This window comes from Prinia subflava, chromosome 11, assembly GCF_021018805.1.
Source record: "Prinia subflava isolate CZ2003 ecotype Zambia chromosome 11, Cam_Psub_1.2, whole genome shotgun sequence".
Lineage (NCBI taxonomy): Eukaryota > Metazoa > Chordata > Aves > Passeriformes > Cisticolidae > Prinia > Prinia subflava.
In genome coordinates, this window is record NC_086257.1 from 21,915,720 (window position 1) to 21,936,378 (window position 20,659).

General features: G+C 42.7%; 1 protein-coding gene across 4 annotated transcripts in view; it reads left to right on the top strand.

Annotated features, from left to right (window-relative positions):
* MECOM (MDS1 and EVI1 complex locus) overlaps positions 1 to 20,659 on the top strand; it is a 326,912-nt gene that overhangs the window by 128,407 nt on the left and 177,846 nt on the right. For all 4 annotated transcript variants that reach the window (XM_063408312.1, XM_063408310.1, XM_063408309.1 and 1 more), the window contains one exon: positions 16,979 to 17,328. In XM_063408312.1, the coding sequence (XP_063264382.1) occupies positions 16,979 to 17,328 (350 nt within the window). Of the gene's footprint in view, positions 1 to 16,978; positions 17,329 to 20,659 lie in introns of those variants that run through there.

Sequence of the window (20,659 nt, forward strand, 5' to 3'; positions counted from 1 at the left end):
ATTTTGGGGCGGGGGAGTGGTTGTTTTCATTTGGGTTTTATGATTTATATTTCATTTTTACGGCATGTTTGTTCAGGAGGAGGATTTTTCACTGCTTGCCTTTGTAGTGATTGTTTTGTACTTTCTTGGGACAAACCCTGCTCTTTTGAAGGTCCCTGTGCTTACGTGCAAAATATTGGCAGATCTCTGAGGCTGAGGAATGCAGTGGAAACCATAGTGCATCCTGTGCTTTGATTTCTGCAGATCTCCTTGTGTTGGTCATGGTTATGAAGCTGAGGTTCTTGCTTCTAGCTCTTATCTACGTTAATTTCTACAATCACCTTTATTTGTATTTAACTTCTCAATACACACTGTGAGCTGATTCAGTTCTGGTCTGGACTGGGTTAAATTAGCCCTGGATCAGGGCTGTGAATGCTACTGATGGTTCCTAATAATCTGGGGAAATTACAGAGGTTTGCTGGTTTAGTTATGCACTTTGAGGCAGCTGTGTGGATTTCTGGGCTCCTGCCATGTGCAGGATGGGTGCTCTGCACCTTTGGGAGCCAGGCCAGGAGGAGAAAAGGAAATAGATTTGCCCATACATATATAAAATATGTCCTAGGCATGTTCTCTTCAGGGAGCAGTGTGACAAAGGTGTCTTTTTGGGTTGTATGCTCTGTTTCTTTCCTCGAGCTTGTGTGTGTAACTCCCTGAAAATAAAATGGCTTTACTCACATAAATAAAAAATAATTTTTTTAAGTGACAAACCTCTTGTCAATAAGCATGAAGATTTTATGGTTTGATCTTTGGTTTCCCCACTATCAATGATAATTTGCACCACCCTTGATGTGTTTGTCAGTGGAGTGCACACTGCAGCTCAGCTGGTCTGGAAATGTATTTTATGAGTAGCTTGTTGAGATTAGAGAAAAAGAGGATTGTAATATTCAGAGTTGCATGGATTGTATCTGAGATGGTTTGCATCTCCAGACATAAAATTTGAAAGCAGCCATACTGCTAAAATCAAGGTAAATTTACCATTTCCTGTTGTTGTTTTGGAAGAGTTTCAGGGAGTGTTTAATTTTGTGTTTGGGTTTTGTTTTTGTTTGTTGCTGCTCTGGGTAGATCAGGTTCATTTGTTTAAACTCCTTTTTCTATTTATTTTTACAGTTGCTTCTCTTCCAAGTGTTAATTTGGGAGTTTGTATCTTGTTTGTTTTCCGGTTGCATGGACAACTTCACCTTTTTTATGTTATATTCAGGGGCAGTGTAAGGGGAAAAGATTATTTTTAATCTTGTGCCACTAAAAATAATATGAACTTTGAGCTCTGTGATTTCTGTACTGTATCATCAGGTGGCTTTTTTGCACTTTGAGAAACAGCATTTGGAAAAACCAATATCCAGCAGGAACTCTTCTGGGGGTTAATACGTTGAGTTTTGTCATCCTTCATCCTTGCTTTCCCATGGTTTTCTTCCCTAGCAATATGTCAATGTGCAAATTTTGGCAAAAGCACAATTATGCACTCAAAGCTCATGAGCTAAACTCCCCCCAAACAGATACTTTTTAAGGAAATCATGCAGTGTTCAACAGTGATCATTTTTGTGTACAGCCAACTCCTCCCACCATGAGGGTACTTAAGGAATTTTCTCTTTCTCCTCCATCCCATTGGACTCTGACACTTTAAATTTCTTTTCATTCATCTCGAGGATCTGTGGACCTCTGATCCTGGTGATGAGAACAGGACAGTGGGATTTCTGCAGTCCAACGGGGCACCTCTGTCTGCTCTTCTGCAATGAGAGCCTTCAGTGATACATCTCTTGTTGCTGGCACACTGCAGCTGATTTTGGCTTTCTCAGGCAACCCCCAGGTTGGGTACTAGTTATTTAGAGTGGTTACATCACTTACAATGACATTTTGGTACATGTTTTTGCCCCAGGAAATAAGCTGTGACATATCTGTAAGCATCTATTCTCTCCACTGCCATCCCACATCCCTCTGATCATTGTGTAAACACTGCTCCTCAGGATGCTCCAGCATCACAGGCCTCCTAATTTGTTTCATTTGTATTTTTTTTTTGTAAATATTAAATAGCAAGCAGATGTCCATCAGAATATGTGCTTTATAGGTACCCTTTTGTTTGACAGAACTTTGAAGAGCGGATATGTGTTGCCTAGTAGCTTTTATTTTTGAGTCATTTAACAAAGCAGAAGTTGAAAAAAAACCCCAAAAATATTTAAATATAGACTTTCACCAAAGTTATAACTTGCATTACAAATCATTGTGTTAGCCTGTCATTCTCAGTCCTTTATTCATTTTGGAGTTATATAATTGGGCAGTGACCCCTTAAACACACGTGTGCACATGTGCTGGGTGAACAGCAAGTGCACCACTGCTCCCTAAAATGCTGCCCCTGAATAAAATCTGGTTATTTCACATCAGATGGACTTTTGGCCACTAATTTCAGTAGCAATGCACAAAATCCTTCTAGGCTGGCTGGAATCTGATGCCTTGATTTTGCCCAGAGCTCTGCTGTTGTCTGAACCTAAACCTCTTTTGCTCAAGCATCTGAGTGTGGATAACACTTCTTGTATATTTTAATGAATTTTAAACAAAATTTGCCAAATTACTTCCTCATCTTCCAAAGTATTTTTAAACTTTGGCTGTTACTAAATGACACTGTAGAAAATCTGCTGTAAAGCAGGGCAGAATCCCAGAGGGGAGCTCTTATCAATAGATTTCCTCAGCGAGGGATTTATGTGGCATTTCTGGAACCAATAGGAGATTTTTCATTGATTTCAAGAGGAATACCCTGCTTTAAAAGAGGAATCAGAAGAATCCTCTCGTGTCTGTATACTTGATATATGACACAGGATGTGCAGTTTTCTCTGGTGCTTCCCAAGTTCATAATTTGTATTTCACCCTCATGCCACTTTGTGAATGAATTGGCAGCCAGAAGCACTCCATCAGGTTTATAGAGTTTTGCCCATCTTTTGGTGGTTATAACATTTATTTTAAAGTAATGTTTAGTTATTTTTAGTTAAGGGCCATGTGGGTGGGTTTGATACCAGCCTGCCACCAGAGCAAAGTCAGATTTTTAAGAGACTACAATCCATTAAAACTCTGCCAGCACTTCCATGGGTGGGGGGATATTTGGTTAAATAGAAGTTTATCTGGGAAAGTCATCATCTGGCTAGCAGCATACTGAATGTTTCTAAGCAGCTAACTTATGTATACTAAACAAATTTGGTTTGGCTGCAGCTAGAGCTGCCCTGTGGAAATTCTCAACATACATTTGTTTGATTGAGCTGTCATTTTCAGTTGATCTGCTGATGATCTGTGTCACTTTGTTTAAATGTCCTGGCGTGGTTTTTTTTTTTTTTTTTTTAATACAGTGCAAAACCAGTCTGCTTTCTGTGATGGATTAAATTGAGGTGAAATTTGAGAGTTACTCCTGTTTTTGATTTCTGTGCCCTGAGACAGGTGGGCTGGAATGACAAAGAACTTCGCACACAAACACATTAAAACTAAAATGGAGTGGATGCCCTTATGATTTAAAACATCCGTAGATGTGTCAACTACCAAATGCTCCTGTTCAAAGCAGTCGCTGGGATTTGCACTTTAAACAACAAATGGTATTTTTTGGTCTGCCCCTCTCAGCTAAAATACCTGGACCAAAAGCACATTGAGCCCTTTTCCTCCTGCAAAATTCCCTCTGGGTGTGTAAGTGTTGGGGCTTTGGCCTCTGGTGAGACAACCCAAGGTTAATGCTGAGATGAAGTCCCTGGTGGGCAGCAGGGGATAGAAATGGGCATAGAAATGGGGGAGTCTGTCAGCCCAGAGTGGGGACTGGGCAGCGTCTCTGGTGGTCTCAGCCCTGGAGATGTCCTTTCTGTAGATGCTTTCTAAGAGACCAAAGCTCCTTTCAGTCCCTGCAGAACTTGGTTCAGATTTTTTTTATTATTTTTGGCAGTCTTGCACAAGCTTTGAGCTGTTGGTTGTGTGCTCCCTCAAGCTTGGTATAAGTGAGATTCTGGTGCTTCCACTGATTTTGGGGAGGAGTGGTGTTGGCTTCTACAGGAAAAGCAGGATGATGAGGTGTGAAGGGGGGCACAGCTTGCTCTGAGCAGAGTTCTCTGGGGAGGAATCCCACAGCCAGGCTCAGCCTGGTGCTCAGCCTGAAGTTCTCCTCCTCCAGCTGAGCTTTGCACAGTCCTCAGCCCTCACTACAATGCAATTCCCTCCATACCCAACATGGGCTTTTTGTGCAGGGCTCACCACATTTCAGTCTCTGCTTTGGAGCCCTTGGAAGGCTCCAGTTGTTCATCCCCAGCTTTTCCTGTATGGGCTGTGGTTCATACATGAAACTGCAGCTCTGTGAGGAGGGACCAAGGGGTGCCAAGTCCAGAGAAGTTGCTTATTTTCCAAACATGCCACGGATTTGGTTTGTGACCAAGGGTTGGTTTTGTTCACCTCCATGGCTGTGGTCGGTGAGATGGAGGCATGGAGGTGCTCTGAGAGCTCTTTCAACACCTTCTCATGACAGTGTTTGGATTTTTTTCCTCTGAGGTCCTTGGTGTTATATGTGGCCCTACCAGTCTTGCTGAACTGAGGTTCACCAGAGTGTGGAGAAGGTCAGCTAAATACTGGTTTGATGCTTGTTTTGAAAAGTGCTCTATAGGAATGGTTGTTTTTATTTGACTTGAGTTTCTAATGAGCTTACCAGGGAAAACTTTAAAATGCAATTTGTTCCTCCTACTTCCTTACCCTGGAAGCATTTTCTGTGAGCAGCAAATTGTACCACTGCAATTCTCTCTTTCCTGGTAGAGACACTGGTGCTGCAGTAAGGGGTATCTAGCACAAGATCTCTTGTACAACCACTTATGGCTTTGTGAGGTGCAATGGTCTAGCCTGAAAATTTCTGGGCATTTTTGGCTCTAATTTGGACTGAAGGAATTCAAGTCACTTTCAGAACAATATCAGGAAAAGCCACATTATTTTCCTGACATAAAACCCCCTCAGCTTCTCAAGCAATTTTAGCTCAAGGACTCTACCCACTTGTATGATTTAGGATGTGTCTCTGTGTTTATATATATATTATATTACATATACATGTTGTATATATACATCCTTGTCATTATAAACAGTACTTAAATCCACGTCCGTAAACATAAATAGATATAAAGTTAAGTACTCTTTATAACAGGGGATTAGTCCACAGTGACATAATAGGTAGAATTAAAGTATATAACAACCTCCTGTTAGTTTGAGTCTGAAGGGTCCTGTGAGATCCTCGGGGATGGAGAGCACTGCCTGGGCCAAGGTCTCTAATGGCATGGCATCCAATTACACGAAGGCTGAATTTACTCCATTAAGAACTATGTATTTATTTAAGCTGTCATATATCAGCCTGCACACGAAAACAATAGAGCTTGTGCAGATTGCCAGTTTGGAAAGAGGGAAAAAAAAAAAAAAGATTATTTTTCAAATTTTCTTCCAAGTTATTGGGATGAACCAGAAGCTTTCAGAGTGCTGATTTATTGCTCACTGTTAGCGGCTCCCCAGGACCCCTCTGATTCTCCAAGATCAACAGCTTCAGAGAAAGCAATACAAGGTGTAGGGAACAAAGAGAGGAATAAATTACATTCGCAGTTAACTTTCTTTACAGTTAATATATATTAATAAATATCTACAAAACTATTGAGGCTTTGACCAGGAAGCCATGTAAAATAAACTGTAGTCCCAATCTTTTTTTTTTTTCCTTTTGTTTAAAAGTCAAAATAGATCTAACTGATGTTAACTGTTTCACAGCGGGGGTCTCGTTCTGGTTTCACACTGGTGTCACTGTTGATTTTGGAGGGGGGATGTGATCAGAATAAGGACTGTCACTCCTCCCGCCTTCCAGCGGGCTGCTGGTGCTACGGGAGCACTGGGCATTTCCATACTGTCCTGCTTTGCATCTTCAAAGCACTGGGGAGAGATGAGCTATTCACCACGGAGCTCATCTGAGGCAAATGAGATAATATGATCCCGTGGAAGAAACGGGAAACCCAAGAGGGACTGGGGGAATTTGTTACTGGATATGTTTGGAAAGGCAGCTGAGTGTGCAGTGCCAGAGCTACGCGCTCCCAGTATAAGCAGAGACTCTGTGGTTTGATGGACCCAGGGAAGGTGAGAGCCCAGGAGGTCTTTCCTGTCAGTCCTGCATGTGCTGAAATATCTTCTCAATCTTTTTCTGACTAGCTGAGCTTGGAAAACTCTGGGCTTTGCTGGCCAAAACCTCCCCAGTGGTTTCTGTGCCTGTGATATCTGTCTGTGCAGCTTTGGCTTGTGTGGAGCTCTCCAAACATGAGACATGGGCAGTCTCTTGGTCCTTGAGAGTTCCAGAAGTTTCCCCTGTGAGTTCAGCAGTGCAGATGGATGCAATCCATTTTGCTCATTTTCCTCCAAAGGAATGGGAAAAGGGGTGAGCAGAGCGAGGTGTTGCTCTGTGTCCAAGTGAGGGGAGTAGCAAAGAGCTTTTGGCTGAGGTTGAAAATATGTGTTAAAGAGAGAACAGGCACCTCCCAGCATCGGCTGTGGACCACCAGCATGGGAGAGAGGCAGGAGGGGAAAGCTCTTAGATAGTGTTAAAAACCTCCAAGCACTGAACCGCAGAGAGCTCACCCTTCAGAGGTGTGCTAGGTAAAAGCACAGCCAGACAAACACCCTTGGAAGAGTTTCCAAATTACACTAGGAACAATTTTGTAGGAAAGAGGTGACAACATGCTGGATTTGCCAGATTTCTGCAAACACTTTTCCTTTTTAAACAAGTCTCCTGATTGCTCAGCAAAACTCAGAGCTCTAGTACTTGGGGTTTGGAAATTTTTTTTTCCTTTAACTTGAATGTTTTTCTTTTTCATGATTTTTTGGTAATAACATGGGAAAAAAATTTAAACATCTCTGAGAAAGGGAAGGGAAAGAAATGAGGGGGAAGAATGGAGAGGAAATGAAGGATTTTCAGGGGAAGCTGACTTCTGTTTTGCAAGTACCTTCCTGCAGCAGAGGATATAGACAGGGCATGGGGAGGGAGCTGTGGCCACTGGCACTGAGGCAGTGCAGCATCTTAAGCTGAGCTGAAGCACGTGAAGCCTGTGATGATGGAGGAGCTGGGCCCTCATTTTATCTCTGTGTTGGTGTCTCGGCTGCAAAAACCCTGGTGTTTCCCCTTGTCCTCTTATACAAAGAAAAATAATTGCTAGAGATTCTTGTAGCTCCTCACACTCATGTATGCCACACTTCCTAGAAAACAATCAGTCTTAGAAAGGTAACTGAGAATTTAGCTCTACTTAATATTTATAAAAAAAAATCCTTGTTTCAAGTCATCCTACCACAGAGTTTGGGCCTTGCTTTTCCCATTTGTGCTTTGATGCCTGCAGTAAATGGTGTCAGTTCCATGGACAAACCTTATCTGCATCACCACTGAAATGAACATTTTGGTAAACTCAGACAAATGTCTCACAGGCATTAAGAGAAATCCTGTTTGTTGGGACAGACCAGTCTTCTGAAATGGGGCAGAAACACAAATGCATTTTATCAACCATGAATATTTTGTTGAGATGAAAAGTTAATTAATGTTTGTTTAGAATATGTGGCTGGCACAGGTAGAATTATGTCAGAAAAAATTGTGGGATTGCTTTAAGGAATGAACAAGATCAGGAAAAAATTGGTGGTGGAGATAATGCAGATAAATCCAGTTCAGAATTCTTTTTCTTGAAAAAAATTAAACAAAGATTTTTGCACTCTGAAAATGTGTGGGTTTTCGGAGTGACATATCAATAAGAAGAGTTTGTCAAACTGTGCCAGCCAAGGCCCTGGGTTTCGTGGAGACAAATGGGAAAAAAATTTCATTCAAGTTTTACAGTAATCCAACCCAAAACAGCGCTGTCATACAGGAATAAATGTGCACGCACATGTGATGAACTAAAACTGTTCCAAAAAGGTTTTTTTTGTAAAAATTAAAAAATATAGTGTCTATAAACATACACTGGCTCCCCAGAATGCTGCAGAATACACCTGATATGAAGTATAGTTGCTCTTAGAGATTCATGATTTTCCAATCAGCTAAGTACATCCTGCATGTTACTGGGTGACCTTCTGCTGAGGAGTCACTTGCAGGAAAAATTGTGGCCTTGTATCTCCTCGGAAACAAATGCTGGAAGCCAGTCCTGCCAGACCTTGAGGTTCTGAAGTGGACAGTATTGTAGGATTAATTATCCGATACTTTTCCTGATTAGTGTATTTGTTATGAGTACTTCTGGTAGTGCTTCAAGGACTTAACTACAGTGTATCACAGTGGCACTCGAGTATAATTAATACTCTTTCACTGTAATTGCTTAATTAAAAAGCTGTCTGGCTGCTGGTGCGAAACTCTGCTCTACAGCAGCTCGGTTTTTCCAAAAGCTGCTCCCCAAAAGTCCATCCCTCCCTGGAATGCTTGGGCATAGCTCAGGAGCAGGTACATCCTTCTCTGATAATCTCTCAGATCTTGCTCTTTTATCCCCAGCACTTTGGGAATGTCCTGTGTAAGGCCAGGGCTTGGATTTGATCCTTGCAAGTCCCTTCCAGCTCAGGAAATTCTGAGCTGCCTTCTCCCCTCTGGTTTCTGTTCCCTCCTCTTCCCAGGTGGAGTGCAGTCTCTTTGGGATCCTGGCAGTGCAGGTCCCCTCTCCAGTGTCTTCCCCAGGGTGTTTTTGCCCTGGTGGTGTGAGAGAGAGGATGGGGTCGCTGAGTGTCACTGGTTCATTCTTTTTAAGCTCTTGGTGCTTAGAGTCGGAATTGCTCAGCTCCTCAAAGCAGATGGATGCGTGTTTGCAGGCCAGCGTTGAAGTGCCTGCTGGCAGGAAGGGGTTAAATTCCTTTTTATTCATAATGTGCTTTTGAAACAAAACTTCATGACCTGGCTTTTTTCCCCTTTCCTTTTTTTTTTCTTTTTTCTTTTCAAGTGATTACACTTTGCCGCATTATAAGGGAGCGAATGCATTTGTGTCTCAGGACCGTACTCTACCAGATACTGACATGTTCAACATCTCCTGTGGCTTACCAAACACATCAGGGATGTGGACCTCCCTCTGTTTTCTCATTATGCCAAATAATGAAATGTGGAAATAATTCTAATCCTTTCTTCTGGTTGTGCTGTACCTCTGAAAATATGATAAACTCAATCCAATTAAAAGTCATTACCTTACAAGGCTCAGTCTCTATCTATAACCTTTGTTTTATAATTCACTCTGTTATCTGTCTTCATTATAATTTGGTAGAATAGTCATCTTTTATTACTGCTTTCTGTTGGAAAGAGGCATGTGATTTCCAGTGCTACTTTGTGACACATCTCAGTTTAAAACAGTAAAGGTCTACTAATGAGTAAAAAGAAGTTCAGTTACACTGATTTATTACATCGAGATAAAGTTTCATTTATGTTGATTATAATACTGTAGGTTTAAGTAATTGTTTTGATTTAAAAATGTTCTTTTACAGCAATAGTTTTTCACTGTGGCAAGAGACTGTTAAAGTGCATTACCTTTTCTGTCTTACCCCAGCTGATACAGATTTAGTTAAATTTTGCTCCTAATCGGTATTTTCTATGTGTAAGTGGCTGGTCTCACTAATTCACGTTTAACCTTCTTGTCCTTAGTTTTGTCCTGAGCTGGTTGGCTTCTTGTGCCATGTCAGAGTGAGAATATATGTCATGTTTACCATTATGGCAATCAAACAATGAACAAAAGCTGGTTCCACTAATCCATTTTTTCCTCCCTTAGCAGTGACCAGTACTCAGGGCTAAAAATTTCAAGGCAGATTTTTTTTTTCCCCCTCTTGGGTCTACTCCATATAGAGAGTCATGAAGGGCATTAGTGAGTATGTGTCAGCTGCTGCAGCTCCCCTCAGTTGAAATATCTTACCAAGATACAAATTTAAGCTATTAGTTAGAGTTTTACCATGCTTTAGGCTGCCTCCCAGCCCGTGTGGATCTCTCCAGACTCCTTGCTAGCTGCAGATCTGGCTCTCAGTATATCAAATCCTACTGCTGCCATTTCCCTCTTCTCTTACCCCCCACTCTGTGTAACCCAGGAAAGGTTTTGAAAGTCAAATATATATTTATTCCATCGAGGAAACTTTATCAACCAGCACCAAAGTTTATTGGCACTAGCTAGTGATATAATGGGTAGTTTAAACCCTGCTAACTGCGAATAATTTTTCAGCCATGTTTATGATTGCAGTAGGCTCTAACAGACCAGAAGTACAGATAACATAAATATTTCTACTGGAGATGATTGTACTGGAACTATAAATAAAAATTAGACCTAACTTGTAAATAAATTCGGTGCATGCCAGCCAACATTTATAAACCTTTGTTGCTGCATGTAGTACAGTAATTTATATGGAAAAGTGCACAGGAACACAGGCAGCCAAATTTTACTTTTCAGTTATGCAGGTGCAGCTTGCCCCCCACATCAAGGAGAGCAGCTCCCGTGCAAATGAAAGTAGAATTTGACCCACAGTCTCTCAGTGCTGGACCCTAATTAAAAGCCAGCGTCTGGTCCCCATCAGATGCTTTTGACTGTGTTGCTCAATTAGACATGAATGACACTAGACAGAGCACCAAATGCTACTAGTTATTGTAGAGGCTGATGGTGAGAATTGCCAGAGACCACAGGCAGGTCCCTACACAGTTACTGTATTTTAACATTGCTGGTCTAGTACCAACACTTGGCAATACTGAAAGTATCCTCTCTTAAAGATCTGATGCTTTAGAGCGTGTTCAGCTTCTTTTCTCCCTCGCCTATGGCACAGATTTATCCTGAGTGCTTGGTGCCCATCAGAGACTCCTTTCTGCTGCCAGAATGAGCCTCTTGTTCCAGGGTTCTTTTCTGCAGACACTGATTTGAGAAGCAAAAGCTGCTTCCCACACTGGAAGGGTTTTTAATGTGAATTATCTGCTCTGTTCTTGCTGATGTGCACCTTGCCATGAGACACACACTGAAGCCACCCGATGTCCCTGGCACAGGGTGACTGTGGCTGAGCTCCCTTTGCATTTTGTGTAGACACTGCTGCCCACAGTGCAGCACCATGAGAAGCTGGTGATTTATGTACTTTCAGCCCCAAAGCCGTGCTCGGGCCTCCTCGAGCTGCCTTTTTCTGGTGTCTCTGTCCGCGCAGCTTTTCCTACAACTCCCTCTTCTGCCAGCACGCAGAAGGGTTTGCTCACAGTGGCTCAAGGCCGAGGTGTGGGAGCTCTGCTGGGAGAATGCCCTCTGTGATCAGCAGTGTCATGAGCATGAAGGGAAGGCTGAAATCTGGGCACCACATTTTCCTCTCATTTTGTTACATTAGTGTCAATCCGAAGAAATTTGAGTAATTTTGGTTAACTCCAGGACAGACGCTGATCTCTTTTATTCCTTGGTGGAAGTCTAAAGTAATTACTTTAGATTTAACAGTTGTGTAAGAGAAATCAGAATCTGGCCTTTGGGGCCACCACGCGGGTGCTTTAGTGCCCCTTGCTCCTGTTGCATGAGCGTGGTTTTTGGGGCTGGACCTTTTGAGTGAGTTTTGGACAGCTTTGGTTTTCTTATTCTTGTTTTAGGGTCAATAACACAAATATGCAAAATCTCCATGTGTTTGAAGGCTAATGGTTGTGAAAGTATTTTTCCTTGGTAATTGAAGTAATGATTCAGAACAACTTCAAGTTCTGTGTTTATCTCTAAACGTGCTTATAATCTCTTTTGTTGTACAATGGAACTTGCCATTTGGAAAACAGTATTTCACTTGCATGTTTTATGATTTTCACCTAACTGGGAATTACTAGCTTTAGTCTGGTTAGAATCTAATCTCACTTGGTTAGGTCTGCCCAATGCTTTTCACAATGGGGTCCTGCCTGGGGGTACCAGACCGGGTTACAAGACAAATAATAATAAATAACCGCGAATAGGTCCAGCTCCACACAACAGTTCTGTGAAAAGGGAGCAGCACAAACCAGTTTCAGGTATGTTGACTGATAAAGTGTTCAAGTAGAGTAATGTAGTGCTTGGCTGGAGTCCTTCCTGTGCCTGGAGATAGTAACCCAATCTCTAAATGTTTCTAAAGCTAAGGATCCTTTTTTACATCTCCTCTGCCCCCCTGAGCTGTGCCTACCCCGTGTGGACAGTCAGGTGACTCCCATTTTGTTCACTGGCTAAGAACCCCTTTTGAAGCTAATGGGCTTTCTTCTCTTAATTTTCTGCTTTTCTTGACCTCCTGTGTTCTAGACTGATGTAGATATATTTTGTAATCAATCAGTCTCTGCCTGTAACAGATTTTTTTTCTTTAATAATTGTTCAAACAGAAATTCAGATAAAGGTGTCCATTTGTATGCAACAGGAAATGCCTGTCTCCTTTTCAGATATCCCTGCAAATACTCCAGGCTGATTTCCTCTGCACTGAATGGTGATACTAGGTCAAACAAATATAAATGCTCACTGGTCTCTTTCAAGGATCGAGCTTAGGAGTTTGTGTTATGTTCAGGTCCACCCTCACCTCCTGCAGAAGGAATTCACTTGATCCTACCATCCAAAAGCCATCATTAATGCATCCTTGCTGAGGGCTTGTACAAAGCATGGTTTATAGAGTGAAGCTCAAGGGTCCTGACATGTGGTGGAATTCTCCCAACAAATAGAGTTGTGTCCTCATGGTGTCTAATCTTTGGGACTAGAGGTCATCTCACCTTTGAGAAGCTGCAGGCATAAAACTGTGCGGCTCCTCTCATTGCAAAGAGCCACTCTGACATTTATCTCAGCTCTTGCTTTATCCTGCTCAGAAGGTGATGGCATTCTGAATTGGGCTCTCTAGATGCCTTTGCTTTCAACCTGCCTCTTTCCTCTGGGGTAATCCAGTTTATGATTAAATCACCAGTGGGCAAGTGCATGAATCCAAGTGCAGAGAACGGCATTTATGAGCTAGAGTGTTTATCAGTCAGTAATCACTTTGGGAATGTATCTCCTCAGGCACAAATAACCTGAGGAAAGGAGGAACAGAATTCCCTATGGATAGCTTTCTGTTGGCTACGACTGACTTTGGCCATGGAGATCTGGGTGTAGACTTGACCCCTGGAAGACTTAGTGAGAAGTTTGAGTTTAAGGCTGCCCTGAAACATGGATAAGTGCCCCAGGCCAGCGTGTCTGCTCACTGTGAGGTGCCCTGGTGTGGCATTTCAGCTGCAGCCAGGGACAGCCCCGCCGAGCACGAGGCCCGTCGCGCCTCTGACAGCAGCGGCCATCAGAGCCTCTCACCTAATTGCTCTTGGAGAGGAAAACTGGGCTGAACTAAGAAACATCCTAATGGAAGGAAGTCCTCTCCTCCTCCCAGCCATGCACAGAAGGCCTCTCAGTCTTGGAATGACCCCAGGCCCTGGAGCTCCAGCGGCAGCCTTGGCGCGTCGCTCTCCTGCACATCCCCGGCCACGTGGGCTCCTTTCTGCTGGTGGGCAAGGTTGTGACAAAAGTGCAAACACAGGTGTCCACCCTGGCCTTTTAGTAGCAATTAACCTTTACTCCTGGGCTTCCTTTGAAGCTTGCTCATGTTTTCATTGTAAAATAGTGGTGAAGAATTTCATGGAGACTAATATCTAAGCTTCCACATAACTTAATCTCATCTGTTCCCTTATCAGGGGCCTCATTTTTTATTTCATCCCATTTATGGTGGGGATAATTACTGGAATTTAAAGAGGCCATCTTGAATTTCAAAACTGAAGTGTTATCTGTGTGAACAATTTGCAGTTCACTGTGAAAATGATGCTTATCATCACGGTCCCTGTGTCTAATTGTAAACCTTACAAAGGTTTTCTATCAATCAGTATCCTACGGTTTTGCTGGAAGTCCCTCTGATCCATGTGGGTGTAAATTTTAAGAAAAATGGTCATCCACCCTTTGAAAACTAAGACCAGAACCTTGGTTCATGTACATTGATTTTAATAGAGCTGCTTCTATCATTAATTTCACAAATATGTCTTAATGGTCTTCCCATCTCTTGTCAGTGATAATTCAAACCTGTGTCTATTTTGAGGCTTAAAAACATATTTTTTGCTAGAATACATTGCTATTTCAGGCAAAGGACTATTTCAGCAATCCATTTTACCCACACTTAGAGCTTTGGGGCATAGAGGCATATTATATTTTCCACAGCTTTCAAGCTGAAAGCCCTTGTTTAACGACGACATCGGGTGTGGCTGCTGGAAATCAGAGGAGGCACAATAGACCCAGCAAACGGACTTGTCTCCCTGCCAGGCTTTCAGAGGCCAATTTATCAGCTGCAGGTTTGACCCTATATGGCTAAAAACGAGCATAGCCAGAATGACTGAGATAAGTATAACTGAGGCCTTTGAGTCTGCGAGAGAGAAATTAAACTGGACTGTCCCTGGGGAAGATGAAACATCTGTAAAGCTGTGCTTGCTGAATGTTCAAGGCTCAGCTTGTGCTGGCTTGTGGGCAGGCACTGCTGGCAAGGGGAGCTAAGGAAGGTGGCCCTTTGGGACAGGCACAGAGCAGGTCATTACTTGCTGTGACTTGAATTATTTGGCTGAGGCACTCTTATTTGTGAAGGAGAGTTGACTGTGGGACACGGAGAGCCTTGGTTTTACAGGGTACTGCTTAGCAGGATAGGGACAACAGCAGTGACTGTGTGAGATGGGCTTTTTCAGAAGTTTGAGTGTCAGGCACCCAGCTGTCATGGAAAATCAGTGGGATTCAGATGCCTGAAGTTTTTACCCCTGCCCCCCTCTTCCAGTGAGCCATGTGCTTATCATCATCCAGATCACTTTCCTTGTGTGATTTCTCTTCCTGCACCCCATGTGTATACATGGGTTAGGGTTGGTTTTTTTTTTTTTACCCCTATTTCAAAAACAGCTGAAGTCTTTTAGCCAGGACTGCAATCTAAACAGTTGGGGGAAGACATCTGAAAGGGAGCACGCCTGCCCCAAGTGGATGTAGCATTGCTGCTGGCCTGCAAAATCAGGGAGCACATTCAAGTTTTGGGGGATGCTCAGGAGGTGTGGATGGACCTCTGTCACCTGTCCCAGCACGCTGGAGCATGGCTGTGTTTGGGGACAGCATCAGTGCCATGGTGTGACAGGGATGGATGCTGAAGGGGTTGTCTCAGTGCAGGGCAAAGTGAGTGGTGGCATCAAGGCAGAGCTGTGTCTCTGTCCTTTCCGTGCCCTCTTTCCTGTCCTTTGGAGTCCCAGACAAGTGGTGCTGGGGGCAGGAAGATGTGGCATGGGCTCGTTGCAAGCTCTCTGCACCAGTGCCTTCATGAGCCCTTGAGCATCGTTGCCAAAGTCAGCTATGACAGGTCAGATTTCTGAACCATAAGCAATGGAAAATCCCTCTCTGTATCCTCCTCAGCTAAATGGTGGAGTCAGTCAGGATTTTCTACTTTTCAGAATGCCAGGTATTAGGAAAGTGACAAATTAATCAATTTTGGGTTCAGTTGTTAAAGTGCAGGCATAGTCTGCCAAACTGGAGGCCGAGGGGACGGGTAGCTGAACTTTCCTGTGACATGTATGAGGTCATAGCCAGTGCCACATAAAAGAAAGAAAAACAGTTCATGGCTGTGAATAAATTGCTCACAGATGAAGAATCCAGTTTGCCAGTCCTGTGATGGGAGCAATCTATTCCAATGATTTGTGATGTCCCAGTGTTTGTCTTAGGCAGCACCAGAAGCATGAAAGCACAGATACAAAACCGTGAGATAATATGTAACAAAAATGTGAGAGACAATGGGCTATGACCAGTTTCCAGTGGAAAAGGCATACGGTGCTAATCTACCATGGGTAGTTTCTTAAATGAGCAAGAAATTGAAAGAACATTTTCAAGTTTCCTGTTTCTTCACTGAAACAGAGTCATTCCGAAAGCCAAGCCCAGTGTAACGCTTTTGTTTCTGGGCCAACCATATTATGCAAATATCCTCAAGCTCAGGTTTTTAATACCTGATCTCTCTGTCTTCAGTCCTTGGAGAACAGTATTCTCACCTCCTATTTGAATTAAGGGGAATGAGTCCTGGTGTGTATAAAAACCCAAGAACTCAAATAAGCTAAATGGATATAAAGAGTGAAGAAATTTTTTTTTGTTAGTTTTGCTATTTTGCTCCTTTTACATGTGGTGTTGAGTTGAACACTGTATTGCTGGTGCAGCTAAAGCCCCTGCTGAAGTTCTAACTAAAAGGAATTTATAATCAGTCTTGCATTTTAGACTGTCAAAAATAGTGACGAATTTTTTGTTTCTTTTTTCTTTTCTTTTCTTTTTTTTTGTTTGCTGGCTAAGCCCCAGAGATGAAGGGTTTTTTTTAATGTGTTTTGGATCTGCCCCAGGTTTTTTGCAACTGTAAGAAGAGAAGGTTCATGTTCTCTATAAGGTGCTGTTTGGATCCTGAACTTATTTTAGACCATTGCATTTCTTGGAGGTCAATGGTAAGACAGTGATTTACATCAGCTGAAGCTCTTGCCAAGAGTTGTGTGGTAGGCTGGATCTTTTCTCCAAAGACTAATTGGAGGCCATCAAACTTAATTTTGGCTACTTTAGGTTCAATCTGTCTCTCTGCAAGACCAGTGAAGCTTTCCTGCTTTTCAGTTCTCTTAGATTTCAGTTGTAACATATAATGCTGGCTTTCAATTGTAGTTTCAAAGCATGTGCAGGGTGCAGTGTTGTATCCAGACCTGACTGGACAGTGGGGTGTGCCTGCCTTTACATCTGTGTGCAATTCCCTTGTCTGTGTTCAATGATGCAAACCACTTTTGATGTCAGGAACACTGAGAAACACTGTGTTACCCCCAGGCCTACACTAAAGGCTCAGCTCCATCCAGGGTGAGGCTCTGCTGCAGGTTTAGTGATTGGTGAACTCTCCCAAACTGTCCCTTCCACTCCATGTGCAGGCTGAAAGGGTTTCACGTGCAAAATCTGTCAGAGTGTTTCAAATCCTACTGTCTGGCTTTCTCTTCCAGGTGATGAATGTTTGTATGAGAGCTTTCCAGAACTTCCCCTGGGGGAAGTGCCAGAAGCTGATGGAGAGGTTGCAAATGTCCAGTGTCCAACATCCATCAGCATCCAAGAGCCGTCTTCTCCAGCAACCTCCAGCGAGGCTTTCACACCCAAGGAGAGCTCTCCTTACAAGGCTCCAATATACATTCCTGATGACATTCCCATCCCTTCAGAGTTTGAGCTCCGAGAATCCAACGTTCCTGGAGCAGGATTAGGGATATGGACCAAAAGGAAGATTGAAGCAGGGGAAAAATTTGGCCCTTTTGTAGGTGAGCAGCGGCCACACCTGAAAGATCCCTGTTATGGCTGGGAGGTAAGATGCTCTACATTCTTTCAGTCCATTGTGTTCTTGTGTATCTATCTATAAACAGAGAAATATTTGCAGATTTTAAGTCTTATACTGCAGCAGCTAAAGCATGTTTGTGCACAGACTGTTTTGTGGTCTTTTGGGGTTTTCTGGTTGGAGACAAGCGTAAATTGAAAAAGGAAAAAGTTGGAAATTATTATTGCTCTTCAAGCATGAAATCTGTCTGGGTGGATGTTGGCAAGTGATGCTCCTTTTGAGGAAAAAGTGTTGGAACGTTTCTATACGATTTTTAATCAGGTCTTGGATTGTCCTGCATTATATCTCTGGGTGAGGGATGTGCAAAATTTGTAGGTCTGAAATGAAACTGGATCCTGCCTTCAGGTTTGTGAATTGCCACTTTCTGTCAACAACGATTAAAACAGCCCCTAAATCTAGTGTTGTATGGCTAAACTTGCTATTGAACAACTTTGTGCTACTAGGGGGCTTCAAAAGCTGGGGAGTTGGTCCTGCTTCCATTAAACTTAATGGGAATTCTGCCATTCGTTCGGTGAAGCAGGTTTGGATGTTAGTGCCATACCCAGCACACATGGGAATGGTGTGGTTCCTGTTATTCCTGCAGATTCTTTGGGAAATCCTTTTCCTGAAGGAGCCCATGGACTCCTTTGGGGAGTACAGGCGTTGGATCCTGCTTTCCCTGCCTTCAGGGACATTTTCCTCACTGTGCTATCACTGAGGATCTGTCTGAGCTCCTGGTCCATGGTCAGGTCAGGGATTCAAACATCAAGTGGTGCTGCTGTTGTGTTATGATGTAACAAATGTTCCTGCATGGTTTTATTCATCTTTTTAACAATGTGCTGTAGGAACAGAGCACAATCTCTGCTCTCCATCTGTGCGTTTCCTTTGGTTTCTGATAAGGGGAGCCGTGCAGGGTTTGCATGGCTCTCCAGGGGCACGCCTGACCTCTGGAGAGATGGGAGTTCATTTTCCCAGGAAAAATGCAGTTTTGTTGTGGACAACAGCATTGCAGATATGGAGGAAAATGGAAGCTTGATTTGCTCTTAACTGCCCATAAACTCGGGGAGTTCATGACAAACTTTCCATCCTGCTGTTTAAACTCTTGTGAGACCTGTGACAGTGTGACAGAATAGTGTCAGGAGAAATCATGGACTTGGCAGCCCTCTACTGAGTGAACAGACTGTGATGCAATACAATTGCTAGAGAAATCTTGATTATTTGAAAAAGGCACCAGGAAACCATAAAATCTGACCTTTAACCACGCCACAATTAAACTCAAATATTGATAACAGGAATTAAAGCAAAACTGTTGATACATGGCTGTACTTGCAGGTTTAACATTATTCCAAAATTAGCGTATTTTGGACTGGACACTCAAGTGGTGTAGGACAGGATCATCCCACTAAGACTGAGGGAAACCCATCCAGCTTTTCACACCCTTAGATGCTGGCAATATGCTACAATATTAGAGACTGGTTTTCCTGCTTGAAATACTTCAGATTTTGGGGTCTGTGCTATTCAGACAAGAAATGAATATCTTGATAGTGCTGGACACCCAGCTGGCATCCTGCATCCCTTTCAAGCTGCAGGACTTGTGACATTTGAATAGTGTTATTTATTTGGGACAGCTGGGGCAAGCTATTGAAAAGTGTTGGAGCAAAATCACACAAAATCAATAGTCAAGCCCCTCTTCAATTTGGTCATTCACTCAGAAGTATTTTATTGTGCTTAAAGGAACTTGAAAATGAATATTTTTCCAACAAGTGGGTTAAATACATTTACTGTAGTTGAAGAGAAATGAAGAAATTCTGTTTACCAGGGTTAATACAGTGAGTAAAATGGCACATACTGATGGCTGGGGCTGAAGGAGGGATGTGGGGGAACCTGGTACTGCTGGAGAGGACTTCAGTGGTGCTCATTCCAGATGCTCATCATCACACTCCTCAGGAACCCACCTCTTCCTTGGGCTTGTGCTTTGGATATTAAAGGGGGAAAGAAGCTGATACTGGTGTGTGGGCTCAGGCAGTGCTAAAGGTAGTGTGGGATGGTGAGAAAAATTATCATTTACTGAGATTTAAGTATGGTCTTGGGAATTTAAGCTTTTCTGGTGCTGTTGTTTTCTGCTTAAATGGGCACTTTTGAGAAACAAAGTGTATCTCCAGCCAGGTGCCAACAAGTCAGTTAACAAATGAGAATTCATCTGCTGTTGCTGATAATCAGGGTGAAATGTCATTTCTGCCTTAAATGGAGGAAGGATGGAACCAGAGTTTCTGTGTGGTGCTGGGTGTGGGTTTTAAGTGACTTTGTAGCATAAGAGGTTTTGAAATCCTCCCACTTGTCTGATGAGTGAATTGTATTGATGCAGATTGTGGCACAATGCTCTGTTATGTTTGATTACCTGTAACTCCTGGGATAGTTCTTGGTGCTGTAGAAGCTGGAGCTGGTGACTTCAGGAGGAGGGATGTTCCAGCCTGCTCATGTTGCTCCTGATCCCAAAGGCCAAAGAAAATGCTTTGCTGTGTACTCATTTCTTCATTTCTTGTCTGCAATGCTCCAAGAAATGCATAGTGGGGTTGCACCATTGCTACTATTTGTGTACTTACCTCTTGAGTAGATTCCCCTGTGACTGCAGAGAGGATGGTTAAGGTTTTTAAAAAAATCAGTCTTTTAATTTTATCTGAGTTTAAGCTGAAACACTGAATGGTGTTTGGCTTTCAAAGACGAAGGAGGATTTTTTTTTTTGAGGAAAACAAACACTAAAACAGTTTTGGAAGGAGAGATGGACATCTTCCTCTGCCTTTTTCTCATGCTGCACATATTATCCTTTTTGTTATGAAACATTTGCTCTGTTTTTGCAATCGTTTAAAAAAAATCTTAGACTAGAAAATTTTGACCAAAACCCTACATTCACCTTGGAGAAAAGTTTACAGTTACTCATAAATTTGGACTGTAACTACATTTTTGGAAAAGACATTTCTTTCCCTTGCAAAAGCCTGTCATAGTTTTGGGTATTTCCAGCTGTGGGATACTTCTGACTTCCAGTTTTTGTGACTGATATCCATCTGAGTTGATACTGGGATTAGCCTGGGAGAGAAATAGAAGCTGGGGGAACTGCTGCTGTTAAATTCTGCAGCCAGGCAGTTGATAATAAAGAAAAATTTTCTGCAGGAGGCTGAGGAATTTCATGGAGCCTGTTCCTGCATTCCCCTATAGCAAAACTCCCTATGGGATCAACGCAGAGTTCTGTCAGAGCAAGTCCAAGGAAACAATGTCCATTGTGTCCATTTATACAGTTGAGCCATAAAACACACTCTGGGACAAA